The sequence below is a fragment of the Lolium rigidum genome, chromosome 5 (genome assembly GCF_022539505.1).
Source record: "Lolium rigidum isolate FL_2022 chromosome 5, APGP_CSIRO_Lrig_0.1, whole genome shotgun sequence".
Taxonomy (NCBI): domain Eukaryota; kingdom Viridiplantae; phylum Streptophyta; class Magnoliopsida; order Poales; family Poaceae; genus Lolium; species Lolium rigidum.
The window spans coordinates 206,132,505-206,147,169 of NC_061512.1; the positions used below are offsets into that span (position 1 = coordinate 206,132,505).

The 14,665-nt window shown below is 42.7% G+C and overlaps 1 protein-coding gene across 1 annotated transcript; it reads right to left on the reverse strand.

Moving 5' to 3' along the window:
• Positions 1-2,519: 2,519 nt before the first annotated feature.
• LOC124653051 (prostaglandin reductase-3-like) lies at positions 2,520-13,317 on the reverse strand. Its single transcript, XM_047192107.1, has 18 exons — positions 13,263-13,317; positions 10,569-10,742; positions 9,952-10,133; positions 9,311-9,416; positions 8,304-8,380; positions 7,590-7,677; positions 6,846-7,035; positions 6,320-6,446; positions 6,154-6,234; positions 5,401-5,502; positions 5,145-5,240; positions 4,951-5,025; positions 4,462-4,581; positions 4,151-4,279; positions 3,646-3,723; positions 3,171-3,257; positions 2,710-2,796; positions 2,520-2,617 (listed from the first exon to the last, which is right to left on the reverse strand). Exons 1-18 carry the CDS (start codon positions 13,315-13,317, stop codon positions 2,567-2,569), a joined length of 1,905 nt encoding a protein of 634 aa, XP_047048063.1. The 3' UTR covers positions 2,520-2,566.
• Positions 13,318-14,665: the final 1,348 nt, after the last annotated feature.

Consider the following 14,665-nt stretch of genomic DNA (forward strand, 5'->3'; position numbering starts at 1 on the left):
TTCTTTCCTTCACCTGCATGCGTAAGCTAGGCGGAGGCTACTGGCCTAGCTGCCCTTAATTACTGCTCCATCGGAATCTCTAGTCTCGCCTCCGTCCACCACCCATAAGCGCGGCCTCCACTCCACTGTTTCCCACCTAATCCTATCGTTATCTCCTCCCTATTCCCATCCCACCCAGCCGGCCCCCGTAACACCCAACGTCCAACGGAACAGAGAGAGAGAAAGCTATCCAAGAGAGAAAGCTAGCTAGTGAGCAAAGAAAACAAAAAAAATTCATGGCCGCCACGGCCGCCGCCGCAGCCGTGACGGCGGTGCCGTCGAGCTGCAGCAAGCGCGAGAGCAGCATTGCCGCGGGAGCAGACTTGTCAGTCCCTCCCCGCCTTCTTCTCTTCATGACAAAAAGAGCTGACCGTTCGAAGCTGCGCTTCTTCCACGGAGCTCAATTTTGCGCACGCTGTGGCTGATTTCTCTCTTCCTATGCAGGCCCACGAAGGCGAAGAAGGGGAGGGCGCCGCCGCCGGAGGAGGAGATGGAGGCCTTCTTCGCCGCGGCGGAGAGCGGGGTTGCACGAAGCTTCGCGGCCAAGTGAGTACAGCCCATCATCTGAGCTCTAGCTTCCCGGTTCCTCGGAGAAAACTGCGAGGCTCGGGCTGAGGATTTATATAGCTACCAACACCATGCACGCAGCAGCAGCAGTGGGCCTGTAAATTCTACTCGGGTAGCATGAGACTGCTGCTGCTGCAGAAGATCTCGGTTGTCAGTGTGGTGTTGCACTGACACTCGCAGCCGTTGCAGACAGTAAAAACGCCAAGCCACTAGCTAGAGCGGCGGCATGTCTGCATGTGCCTGCCCTGCGATTCTCTTTCGCCGTGTTTTTTTCTTTATTATCTTCAAAAGACCAGCTGCTCGTGCTAGCGTATGAATTTGAACAAAATCACCACGCGGATAAAATTTTGGGGAGTCTTGGGCTTTTATTGGAAAAAAACGGCTGGGACATGCAACTCGCTTTTTTACAAAATTTTAGAAACTCATTTCACAGTTTTTTCAAAACTTAAAAAGACTACACAATTCACACTTTTAAAATAATTCTAAAAAAATATTAGAGGTAGATAAAGTTGGATTTTACAAACATACAAAATCTCAATCCAAAATATGTAGTAAACTTATATTCCATGATTACCAAAAATGAAAAAATCTGAACGGTTTTGGAGGATTGAAATTTTGCACTGTTCACGACTTTAGATGTCAGATTTTTTATTATTTCTGTGCAGCTTGAATTATGGGGTATTTTGAGTTGAGGTTTTTCTAGGTTTGTAAAGTATATTATTTTCTACAGCTAGAATTTTTTCTCGTTTTTTTTGAAACTTCAAATTGCAGTTTTCGAATAGTTTAAAAGGGGGTTACGTGTAGTTCGTAATCCGAACGTCCGCACCCGTGAGGTTTCTACTTTCTATCCCAAGCTAGTGGCCCAAACTTTTTAGGACAAAGGGGAAAAAAGGTTTCAACTAAAATTTTGTTTTCGTCAACTCAACTCAAGCAATTATTTGAAAAAAAATAAACAGATTAAATTGTCAGTGACCAGTTTTGTAACGTTTGGATCTTGTGCTTTTGGTGAAGGTACAACTATGACGTCGTCAAAGACGCTCCCATGGATGGGCGGTACGAGTGGGTCCGAGTAAGGCTGTAGGATGCCGCAACAGCCAGTCAAAAGCCAGAGGCACCCTTTTAATCATTCTTTTGTACGTAGCTACCATGTGGTGCTTTAGCTGTAATTATGCTCACCAGACGCCTAATCCTGTGTAAAAGCTCACCGTGTAAGTCAGTGGATGTTTCACTTGTAACTTCCTTTTCTAGATGTGGAATTCAGTTGTAACTTAGTGGTACTAAGTGCTTTAACTCCTTGTCGACTTGTCGTATGTTGGTCTCATGAAAGAAAGAGTACAAAATGTGTCCTTTACTGTGTAGATTGTCTTCTTTCCCGTTCAATCTCATACCTGTGAGGCGGCAAAAAAAAAATCTCATACCTGTGAGGCGGCAAAAGCGTTGTTTCATTTTGTGAAATGTTTGTGTTCAAATGTCAGAGAAGATTGGCCCTTGTATCTTTCTGCCTGTAGGGCACGTCAGCTGGAGGAGTCAGCAAATAATCCTAGTTTTTCACATATTTTTTTTCATTCATTAAGTTACACCATTGAACACAACTTATTCCAACAAATAGCGCCACCACGGCTTATTCATACAGCACAATACTGGACCGCGTGATATTTTATTCAGATAACAAAATACGGCAACATTACACCATTACACCCAGATTAAAAGCTTGTTGATTTCCATGTCAATGCTTGCTCTTTCATATACTCTTTTCTTGCTTATACTGCTGTAAACCTAGGCCCTGCAGCCCCAAGGAAACAAATTACTACTAGTGTAGTTATTTGTTTGGCTAACCCAAATAGACAAGAAACATAATGGAAGAACCCAAAGCTGTCTGTACCTGTAACCTACGAATTTTATCACAAAACGCTCTACATATCCTGCCTGTATCATACTCTGAGATCTGGATGTGTACAGACTACAGCTTAGCAAGTGTCTGACTGTATGCCGGATCGATGCAGACAACGACCTGAAGAAGTCCCACATTAAAAATATGTAAGGTGGAATACAATATACAAGACAGGCATTTCTGTTGTCATGGGTTTATGGCCACGGTGCTACCTTGCCAACACTTTTGCCAGAATGGAGATATTCTACCGCATCCGCCACAGAAGCAACACCGATGAATTTCTTGGGGTCAAGGGAAACCTGCAGTGTGTGGCGCGTAATAAATTAAGTTTGAAGAAGAAAATTACAGTTACTATGGAATGGAGGAAGAGACATCCAGTATTAATTGATAATTTACCCAAGAACAACTTTAAATTGAGCATCCACTTTGTTAAAAGTAGGAGAAAGGAAAACTTGAAGCTGTGAAAGTATGCACTTTCTCCATTGCTTAAACTAAGATTGCGGGGAACTTTTTTAACCAAGGACCTGCTATTTGCCTAGCTTTTTGAGATTTCTTCTGAATTGACAAATGCAGATCCTAGTTGAAATATTCAATCTCGAATAACTGTCTAGTTCCATTTTATGGACTGACGTCACTAAAGAGAGTACCAAACAGAAAACACACATTGGCATACCTTTAACTTCCTAGAAGCATACAGGTCAAAAAGCTTGTCAAGATGTTTTTGCCACAGGTCAGCATACTGAATCAGGAAAAATCCAGCCTGAAATCGGAAAGGAAATTAAGAGCACATTGGATGCAACTTCAATATGTATGATTCAACATCTGCCCCATAAGTTTCTGAGTTCACATAGTAAAGTTTGGGGCAGGTGGGACAGTAGGAGCCGTATATGACTATTCAAAGTTGAATTATGTTGCTGCATTTGTTGCTGTATATCCTGAATTTGCAGTTCCACACATGCTACTAACAGCTAACCAGAAAGGTGGATCCAACACGTCCAATGGAGCACCACTTTTTGTACTAATATTGTGGCTCATTCAGCTTTAACTTCAGTAAAACTCTTGCTTTGTCATGAACAGTTATTAAAAAGGGAAATATCATGTTGTGCATGCAAACTGAGAATTTCCAGTATTCTGCTGTGCATACATACCACAGTTTGACTCTTTCCAAGAATCTTCTCACATAACCCATTGTAATTCCGTGGCGTCCATCCATCGTCTGCTTGATACTGAAAATATCAAAGATTCCTACTATAGTGATATCAATACATTACAGGGATAAGCTAAAACTTCATACTTTTTTTTGCGGGAAAGCTAAAACTTCATACTAAAACCAAGTATAAGGACAAAAGGAATCAGATATGTATCAAAAGAATCATAGTAGACCAACACTTTCCCGACTGTTAGTGCAGATGCATAATGGATTAATTTAACATTCAGTTTGGGGCGACAATTCAAAATATTCCCAGAGGGTGTTTCTTTACTTCATTAATGAGCATTGCAAACCAGTCCTCAACTGCTCATTTGTTTCAAAATCCATGAAATATTGTATTGGGTGAAACATGGAACAAACTAACCATATTCTATTTATCCGACTGAAGTTACCATCAGAGTGGAAATGGGTAACTGCAGGTTCGGAGTCTGCCAAAAATATACCTGGGAGATCATGCCAATCACAATGAGGCGTCCATGGACCGCGAGTGCATTCAAACATAGGTCAAACATATCACCACCTACAGATTCATATATTATGTCTGCACCTCTCGGAAACTCCTTTTTCAGAACCTGAACCAAACAGTCAAACAGTCATTTGTTCCTAAATTTTATTTTTTTGACAGAAATCAATTCCTAAAGTTCGACAAGAATAAACAAAGGATGGGTGTAATAAATGACAGTTCATTAAGTTCAAGCTACTCATATCAGCGACACTACTATGACAATAAACATTGACTAGAGACATTACATACATCTTTGATCTTTTCATGTTGGTAGTTGATGACTCGATCAACTCCTAATGAAGCCAGAAGTGCAGCTTTACTTGCGCCACCACATGTAGCAACAACCTTGTTACCCGCTAGTTTTGCGAGCTAGTGAAGTGATGGAAAAAACATTCAGAACATATGGATATTGTTCATAATAACAAAATATGTTAACAGGACAAAAAAAAGAATAAACATGATGATATTGCCCATTTCCTAGAAATATCAGATTCAATGCCTGAAATGTACATGTAAGGGGCCAAAAAATGGCCCACGTGCTAGTTAATCATGGAAGACAAACTTTACATTGTTCCGACTGCATGACACAATTATCTTGTTCAAGTTTCAAAAAGAAAATAATCAGGCACTATATTTGTGCCCCTAGATAACTACAGAAGTAGATGAGCAACTGAGAATAGCATGAAACAAGAATAAGCAACAATGATGGCATCAAAAGTCAAAATTCCATCAACTGACCTGAACAGCAAATTGTCCTGTTCCACCAGCAGCTGCTGTAACTAAAACAACTTGCCCAGATGTCATTTGACCAGACTAAAGGCAGCAAAAATCAACCCAGACCAAATGAGGAAGGAAGTTATATTCCAGAAGTGAACTTAAAATCTGGTTGACTGAAAATGAGCTCCAAACCACACATGGTGTAGCAAGATAACCTTTTCGAGAGAAATTGAAGCAGTTAATCCCGATGTTAGCATTGCGACGACCTCAGGGTCCGGTCTTGGCACCGGAAGTAGATTTTTGGCTGGAACCTTTTAGCAGGAAATGTAAGCACAAAAACTGTAACAGCCAGACAAGGGTAACTATATTCAAATGTAAAAACTCAAAAAGGTTCTATATGATTTCATTTAAAAAAGCACACACTTAGTTGGTGATTTGTTCAGTAATAAAAATACACTTTGATTGCAGTACCAGTGTAAATTCAGCATAGCCCCCAAAGGTCATAAGGGCCACAGCAGTGCCAACTTTGATATGTTTCACTGAATCTCCAACAGAAGCAACAATTCCCACAGCCTGCACATAGTGGTTTTTTATAGATAAAATATATTAATATATTCAGTGAAAATGTAAGGACTTATGTAGCAATGCCATATCAAATCATTAAAAGTACAAGATGATTTGGTGGATGCATTTTGCGTCGGTATATGCTATTGAGCTCTCTGTTTACTTCAAATATCCAGGTGGTTCCCATATTATTAGATTCTATTGATATTAACTCCTCACAAGGAGGAGTTTCCATGTTTTTGTGATTATGCTAGCACGAAAGATAAGGATCCATCGCCTCCCATTTTTCTCCAGAAGCAGCCTCAGAGTCTTGTATCTACACCAGGAGGAAGAGTCTACAGCTAGTCGATCAAGAGAGAGCATGATATCCTTGCCCTTAGGTCCCTTACACAAGCAAGCATATACCAATAATGGGTAGGCCATAATTTGTTCAATGATGCAGTTGGCTTGGCCCCGAGAAGTTATGAACATGATTTAGTTTTATCAACAAGTTGAATATTATAACAAAAGGCTGATAAATCGGCTCTTAGTAGAAACTTCTTTGCTATGCTGGCACCGTAAAACTATCAGAGGCATTACAATGCTCGGAAATTCAGCAAATCAAAAAGACAGTGTGTGTGTGTGTGTTTTACACAGAACATCATGTGGAGTATCAGTTACCTCAAAACCAACATCAAATGGAAGGTGTGCAGAAGCTTCTTTAGCATTGCCACTGAAATAACGACCAGAAGTGAAGTTCACCTGGAACAAATCATTAACATTTTTCGAAGGTTAACAAATGTAACTCAAAATAAAAGCAATTGAAAATACACATAAAAGGACTTACATCGCTAGCATTTACACCAGCATATATTATTTTAACAAGAGCACTATGCGGTTTCATGGGCAATCTCAGTCGCACACGATCAATTCTTGTAGCATTGCGGAAATTATGGCTGAGTGTATGAGCAACTCTACACAATCATCATGAAATACAAACACCTATTAGTAAAATATACACAGTTACGAATATCCGTAAAAAAAATCAGCATGGTAAGAACTGCCGGGGCATTGCTTTGACCAAAATATTTCAGCATGGCTAGGACACAATGACCAATAAATTTGTATCAAGAGAGAATACATATGATAAAATTATAGGTATCGATATACCGCGGCAGTTATGTGCAATAATGCACCCAAAAACCTGATAATTGTCTACTTAAGGGATCAAACCAGTGACTTTAACCATTTTAGGGAAGGAATCCAACAATAAAAAAAAAGTACTACAGAGACGTTGTTTTCCTATTTATGAAAATATTCCACAAGTCCTTAAAAAAATATGTGTATAATATAGCAGAACTACTTATACTTACATCTTCTCGAAGAATTCAGGTGTTTGGATGCTAAGAAAGACATTCTTTGTTAATGTCTTTTTTGACTTCGATGAATAAACCAAATAACTTTTTTCTTCCTCTGATGTTGGCCAGTATACCATCCCTCTTCTTTTAGATATCCAAAGGCAAGCACCAGCCTTGCTCACATCTTCTATAAGCTCAAATGCACCTAACCCAAACAGAAGGGGTAATTTCTCTTTCAGATAACATCAAAAGAAAGACAAACATCATAGGCAAGAGATATACATATATGATATATCAGTAGCTCGCTAGATATAAAAATAGTGAAGTACAAAATGTCCCTAAGCTTGCACAGCTGTGTGCCACTTGTGATAGGAACTTGAGGTTGCATTGGTAGCAGGTAACCAAGGCAGGAAATCCATACCTAGTACCTACCAGCACAGATGGCTAGCATAGCCTAACAACAGATATATAATTTAATACTGAGTGCTTTAACCTATTGATATTTGAAAACTATACAAGAACTCAAGTCTGGGGACATAGTTTAGTCAATTTGTAATAGTAAATGCATAGGTTTCACATAGAAAAACAGCATTCATATTCATTTTCATCAATTAAAACACCCGATATCAATTGAGCGCCAGAATGACTCATCTAAGGCTCAACTGTAACCTGTAATGCTGGGACAACAGATTATGACCGGAAAGTTGGCGAACAAATTAGAAATTTAATTACAGCTTAACTATGTGAGAAACAGTGTACCAGTAACAACATCCTCCATCTTCAAAAACCCACCCAGCGCATCTATTAATACGCGACTTACTTGTCCTCCCATATTAGTTTCGACAAACTGCATACAACAGTCCCATATATTTGTCAGGATAAGTAACACAGATGCAATATCACTCTTGTCTTTGTCCCTTGTAGCTATTAACCATGAAATAAAATGATAAGCTAGTATGTTTACGCCAAATCTAAAGTCTAATAATATGCTCCAGCAGCAATCAACTAAGAAATGTGGAATATCAACTCTCGGTAATATTTACTAATTCCCTCAGATGGATCAATAGATAAGATTGGTCCATACAGGAATGCTGCTTCCTAAAAAATTGTAACCATGTGCCGTTACAAATTTAACTCGGAAAGGAAACCACATAATATTTTAGTTGTGCACCGGTCACCCTAAGAGAGCTGATATCAGGGGCCTAAAAGGGCTGCGACACTAACCCTTGAGAATTAAAATAGTGAGCAGTCACATTGGATATTCAATTGAATTTAACCCGTTCACACAAATTTATTTAGTGGCGAATACAATACACTCACGGTACCATTGTCTATCATGACATAATACAAAATCAATCACAAAATTCTTACCATTTTAGGAAAACAAGGCACAATATGAATGTAACTACAATAAACTAAGTCAACAAGTGAGTATGTAAGGTATTTTCACCAGCTCATGCAAATTTTTAGTACCTCAGGGCAAAGAACATTGACACGAATGCCATGGCGTTTTAATGGAGCGAGTGATCTTGTAAACATAACCACACCACCTACAGAAGACAAAGTTTGAGGTCATATTGTGCACACTATGCTTAAAATAGATCTTTCAATATATAGAAGGAACAGACAGCATGTATAGAAGTACAACAGGCATCAGCACTAAGCATTTTATTTGGCCAAAATGAACTTATGTGCAAGATTTGACTTGTGAATGACATGATATGTCTAACTGCAAAAGCAATAAAATTCTGCCTACAAAGCAGACACTTTTTTTATCGGTTACCAATCTCTGAAAGAAAAATAATACAGCAGCAAATTTGCACTTGAAAAAGGGACCACATTTTAAAACAGAAAGAAAACACTAGATCATCTATCTGCGGTCCATTTTGAAGTGTAGACATCCATCCATGTACATGCATGTGCATATAAAGATGGCTGAAAAATACAATGAATTCCCACATAATATATGCAACAAAAAGTTGGCAGATTACCGGTGCTCTAAGAAGTGGATTTAGTAGACAACTGTGCAAGAGAAAGTAAAACAAAACGTTCCGGCGATTTTTTTGCTTTCTAGAAGGCCATTCCAAAGTTTGTAGGAAATTTTTGATCATTACCTTCTCATTACGTTGGTCCAGAAAAGGAAGGAACAAAACCAAGATACACAGACAACATACAAATAACATGCCAATGGAGAGTAGACAACAATGGCACCAAATAGCAAGAACAAATTTACAAGGATGACCTGATACCATTTGCATTTTGTCTCTTTACAGAGGTTACAGCATACTTATTTTCGTGACGACTTCTCAGTCAGCTGATTACTATCTTTTAGGAGTATCATTACAATAGTATCCCAAGTATTTATCTTGATTTTACTTTAATAAGAGAAACACTAGACTTGGCACTTACCACATCACAATTGACACATTAAGAAAACATCATTTAAAGTTTATTACTAAATATATGAAAAGAGATCGAACCTTTTGTCCCACTATAGATGGGCTCGTAGTGCATAGGATATAAGCCAGCAACTGAACCGATATTTAGTACGGCACCAGGCTTCTTCTGTGCTCGCATTATTTGGGTCTGCAGTGAAAATAAAATCAGACAAAAACTAGTGCTCACGTGCCATTTGCAGGGAGCAAATATACATAACCATTCTGGCAATAGCAGTTGATATTGTCTTTCAAATTATTGCACAAACAAAGAATTGAAACTCCATGAATAATGCAAGCCTCATTTCTCAGTCTTCATTGGTCAAAAGTTATACTTATATCTTACTTCTTGCCCTATAGGAAACATTATGGACATGCTATATGGTGACAACGAAAAGTAATATGTCTTAGCATCCTCCAATAAGGCAAAAATAGGGCCATGGGGAGTCAAATACCTTCTTCTCTCTATTGTCAAAAAAAAAACATTCTTCTCTCTAAATAACTGTATCAACAGAATATTTTTAGGATAACGTATCGACAGAAATTGAATCTATGTGCATGTCTGTAATGATTTACCTAAGTTAATAAATGGCATACAGTACCAGCAATCGGTTGCTCCAAATAATTAGAGTTCTAAATAAATTAAGTTGCCAAAAAAGTACTCTAATAGTCAATGGCAGACTTACCGCGATGCGAGTACCATCAACAACAGCAACAAGGTTCACATTTATAGAACGCCGCCATGTGTTAATTCCATTGGATGTATCATCATAAACTAAGGATTTGCTGATAAATCCAGCACAGTTGATGCAGACATCTAATCCACCATACATGTGTACATGTTTCTCAAAAGCAGCAGCAAGAGCATCTACACATGAAATCAGTGTGACTTTAAGATCATGGCAAACATGGAGTCCAAGAGTAATTAAAATTTCAGTCAACCGTTGAAAGCATAAGGCAGTGTGATGCTCATTGAGAACATAAGAAAGCAATATATATTAATTCACCAGAGTTTTAAAAATACCTAGATAATTATACTGAAACAAATGTCATGCCAACAGTATATAATGCCTGAAGCAAATATTATGGTTGCAACATCATGTCAATGAACTATATTGTATGAATTATGCCTAAAAAAATTATCGGATGATATTAATTACACTTCATCAGCCAAATGCTACATATACTTCAGCTATGATGCTGATATGTTATGTCCACTGGTGCCTCCAAGCTCTAGTATATACAAGCTATAACTTTGATCTGAGAAGTTATGTAGCACACCAAGCAAACGAAATGCTATTACCTGCATCAGTAACATCACACTTGATGGATATAGCAGATGGAACTTTAGAATCTCCATGGAACTGGCTGGCTTCCTTTTGAACTAAGGAAGCAACTTGTCTCCCATTTTCTTCTGAGAAATCGACAATGGTCACAAATAGACCCTTATGTGCAAGAGCAATGCAGAGCCCTTTCCCTAAAAAATAAAGAAGAATTGTTAGACCGTGCAATATGTAGTACAGAGTAAAAACTATGTTCCTAGACAAGATCAATCCAATCGTGACGCTTAGAGCATCTCCACTCGTCTCCCCGACGAGGCACCCGAGCGACGATTTCCCCATCCGGACGGCGAAATTCGGCCCAGTCGCACCCCCGGTTCCTCGTTTTCGTCCGGATTTGGCCCTTCATCCATCCGGCGAGCCCACGCCGTCCCCGGTACCCCGGGGCGCGCTTGGGGACTCCGGACGAAAGAATTTGGCGCGAAACGTCGTGTGGGCCCTCGTAGTCGGCGACAGGAAAGCCAAAATCCTGTCGATTTCCCTCCAATTTGCTTGCATATCCCCAATCTCTCCCGCCGAATTTGTCCATTCTCCTCCTCGTCGTCTTCCAGTTCCCATCCTCGTTGTCTACCACCGTTCTCCTCCTCGTCTACTCGTCCGCCACCATGCCGCCGAAGGCAAGGAAGCCACGGGCGCCGAAGGAGCGGCCGCCGGGTCTGTCCAACGCAGAGTGGGCGGCGGACGTCGAGCGGCGCCGACTCGAAACAAACGGCAGGGCGGAGAGGGAGAAAAAACTCGCCGCCAAGAGGGCGGCGGCGCTCGCCCAGGACGAACAAGCGAGGAAGATCAGCATGGCCATGAGCATGGGCCATGCTCGCGGCGGCGGCGGCCGCCATGTTCCCCGGCCAATGGTCGACGCAAGGTACAAGCAGTTCCCCGTCGACTTTCTCCCCTTCGATCTACTCGCCGTCGTCGCCTGCCATGTTCCAAGAGGGCACCTACGTCCAACCGTCCAGGTTCACGCCGTCGCCGCCCGAACTCGCCGTCGGCAGCGGGAACCAGTACGAGGGCACCTCGCCGGCCCTGCGACGAGGGCCGCTCCCGTTCGGTGCGATGGCGGCGCCGAACGACGAGGAGATCCACGAGATGATCACCTCCGGCTCCATGGCCGCCGCTGCGAGCCCGAGGTTCTTCATGGCCGCCGCTGCTGCGAGCCTGGGGTTCTTCACGCAAGAGGAGGCGAGGGCGACGGCAGCTGTCGCGGCGCGCAACGAGTGGGTGGAGGATGTGGCCGACGGAAGCCAAGCCGTCGAAGAAGAACAACCAACTCAAGCCAAGGTCGCCGTTGGGAAAGAAGAAGAGGAAGAATGACTCGCCGCCTGCCGAACCGCGTATCAAATGGACGGGGAAGGAAGAGGAGTGCCTCTCCGAAGCTTGGATGACCGTGTCCATGAACGGCATAACCGGGGCCAATCAGTCGTATGACACATATTGGCTTCGAGTGAAGCAGGCGTTCGACGAACGCAAACTCGTCGATCCCTACTTCAACAAGACGAACATGAACCGGGGAGACAAGGCCATGGCCACCCATTGGGGGATCATACAGACGGCGTGCAGCAAATGGCACGGCATACAGGAGGAGATCAAAGAACGGCCGATGAGCGGCCACGACTTCGAAGCCAAGGTATGCTCCGTCGACCCTGCATCACTGAGGTTAGCTGTCCACCGTGTAGTGATCGCCGTGAGCTGACCCGTCTCGCCGTACTCTTTTTCCCAGCTGCGCCGTGCTTTCGACATGTACCAGGACGACACCGGCATGCAGTTCAAGTTCCTGAACGTCTACTCCCGCATCGAGAAATGCGAGAAGTGGGCGGAAACCCGCAAGAACCTCGCCAAGAGCAAGAACGAGCAGTACAACCCCGACGCTCCGGCGCCTGGCTCGTCGGATGGGCGCCTGGAACTCGGCTAGAAGAAGCTCAAAGACCTCAAAAAGATGGGCAATCCCGCCGACAGGCTGCAGGCGTCGTTCGACAAGTGCTGGGCCGACACGAGGACGCACGCCGCCGGGAGGGACGACAAGTTCGACGGCAGGTGGAGGGAGATGCTCGCCAACCAAGGCGTCCGGACGACGGCGGCGGCGAAGAAGAGGAACACTGACTTGGCGTTTCTGATGGGCGGCAACACGGATCTGATGGACGAGGAGACGAGGATTTGGTACGAGGGCCACCGCAGCGACATCCTCCGACCTACTCCGGCCAGTTCTTCATCGTCTCCTACCTCGTCTTCCTCACCGTCTACGCCGTCAACTGCCGCCGCTTCGACGTCGACTGCCGCCGCTTCGACCATGGCATGTGAGGAAACTGGTCCGACGGACACCGCCGTGCCAGGCGGGACTGCCGACGAGCCTGTTTCAGTGTAATTTCCCTCCGATCGCCGATCTGTGGCTGATCCTTTTGCTGGTCCTTTTGCCGATCAACTGGCCGTATTTGTAGCGCGGGACGACGGTTTGTTTGAATTTAAACTATGTTCGCCGAACTCCGGGTGGACGACTGTAAATACGGTACTCCCCACGACTTTATTTCGTCCAATCCGGCGGTTGTTTCATCCGGATTTCGTCGTGGGCAGGCCAAACGAGTGGAGATGCTCTTAGGCATTGCAAAGGGCGAGGTGGAGCATAGAGGGAACAGCGCAAAGAGAGAGACAGGGTTGCTCGTTACCAATGCCGGAGCCGCCGCCGGTGACGAGGGCCGACATGCCGGGCTTCAGCTTCATCGCGCCGGCACAGGGGGAAGACCGGTGAGGTTTTGGCTGGGAGAAGAAGGCGAGGAAGACACGGAGTTGGCGAGAGGGCGGAACCGGGAATGTACTGGAGTATACGACTCACCCGGCCGGCGGAGCTGACGAGAGGGGGGCAGGCGGCGGCAACGAGGGAAGGTGGCGGAGGTGGCGCACTCGCCCTCTTTCCCTCGTTAATCTCGCCATGCCTCGCTCTGCTTTCTTTCCGTTTGGTTTGTACGGCGAGACGATGCGAATGGGGAGCGGCGGGCCGGACATGCGCCGCGCCCGCTCGTGGTGGGAATTGAATTTCTTTGAAGTTCCGCCAAAATTAGTCCTTGTATAAACGGCTCTTTGCATCGCAGGATCGACAAACACAAAAGCAGAAATGAAAAAAATATATATAGGATTGTATCAAATCCTACAGGATTAGAAAATATACAAATCTAAATAATAGTTGGTTGTATCATTGAAATCATACAAGGCTTGTTTGGTTCATAGAAATCCATGAGAAAGCCTAATCCATTTAAGGCTTGTTTGGTTCATAGAATTACAAAAACATGTAAGATAGGAATGCATGCGCAAAAGGAAGACTGAAATACATTGATTCGTTGGATAGGAAAAAGTACAGGAATAGAAAAAACATAGAATTGAGGTGTCATGCCTATGGGAAGATGGAGTATGTTTGATTGTAGCAAAGAAATTTTCCATTAGGTATGGCCTAATATTTTTTCTTATATGATTTACACTACAAGATTTCTATAAGATTAGTTCCTATAGGATATGATCATTTGAATCAAACAACTTGTGTAGTCTTATAGGATCCAAATCATACACAGATCCTATGAATCAAAGGGGCTCTAAGAATTTTTTTTAACTTGGTTGTTTGGTTCGCAAGAACAAGAAAGACACGTGAATCCTAATAAACATGGTCAAATCAAAGTCAAACCACATGGGTACAGTTAGGATTTTATTGAGCCACTAAAGACAGGGGTTCGTTCTTCAAGTGCAGACATTTGAAAAGGAGGTCCAAGTGGATTATAAAATTTCTACATTTATTCTTTTAAACTGAGATTGAAGGACTTTTTTACTATGTTTTTTATCTGCTATATCCCTTTGAACCAAACGGATGAATAATGACATCACAGGAAAAAAAATTCTATTTATTTGGTGTTTCCCCTCTTCTCCATTTAGCCAAAGAGGCCCTAACAGTTCAGTACTCATGTTGCTGAAATTAGCCAGGTCAACTCTAGATGCATTGGGATCGAAAAAATGTATGGCCTCTTTGATTCAAATGATTTTATAGCAATTTTAGAGGATTGGAAACCTCAGGAATTCTTCCCGT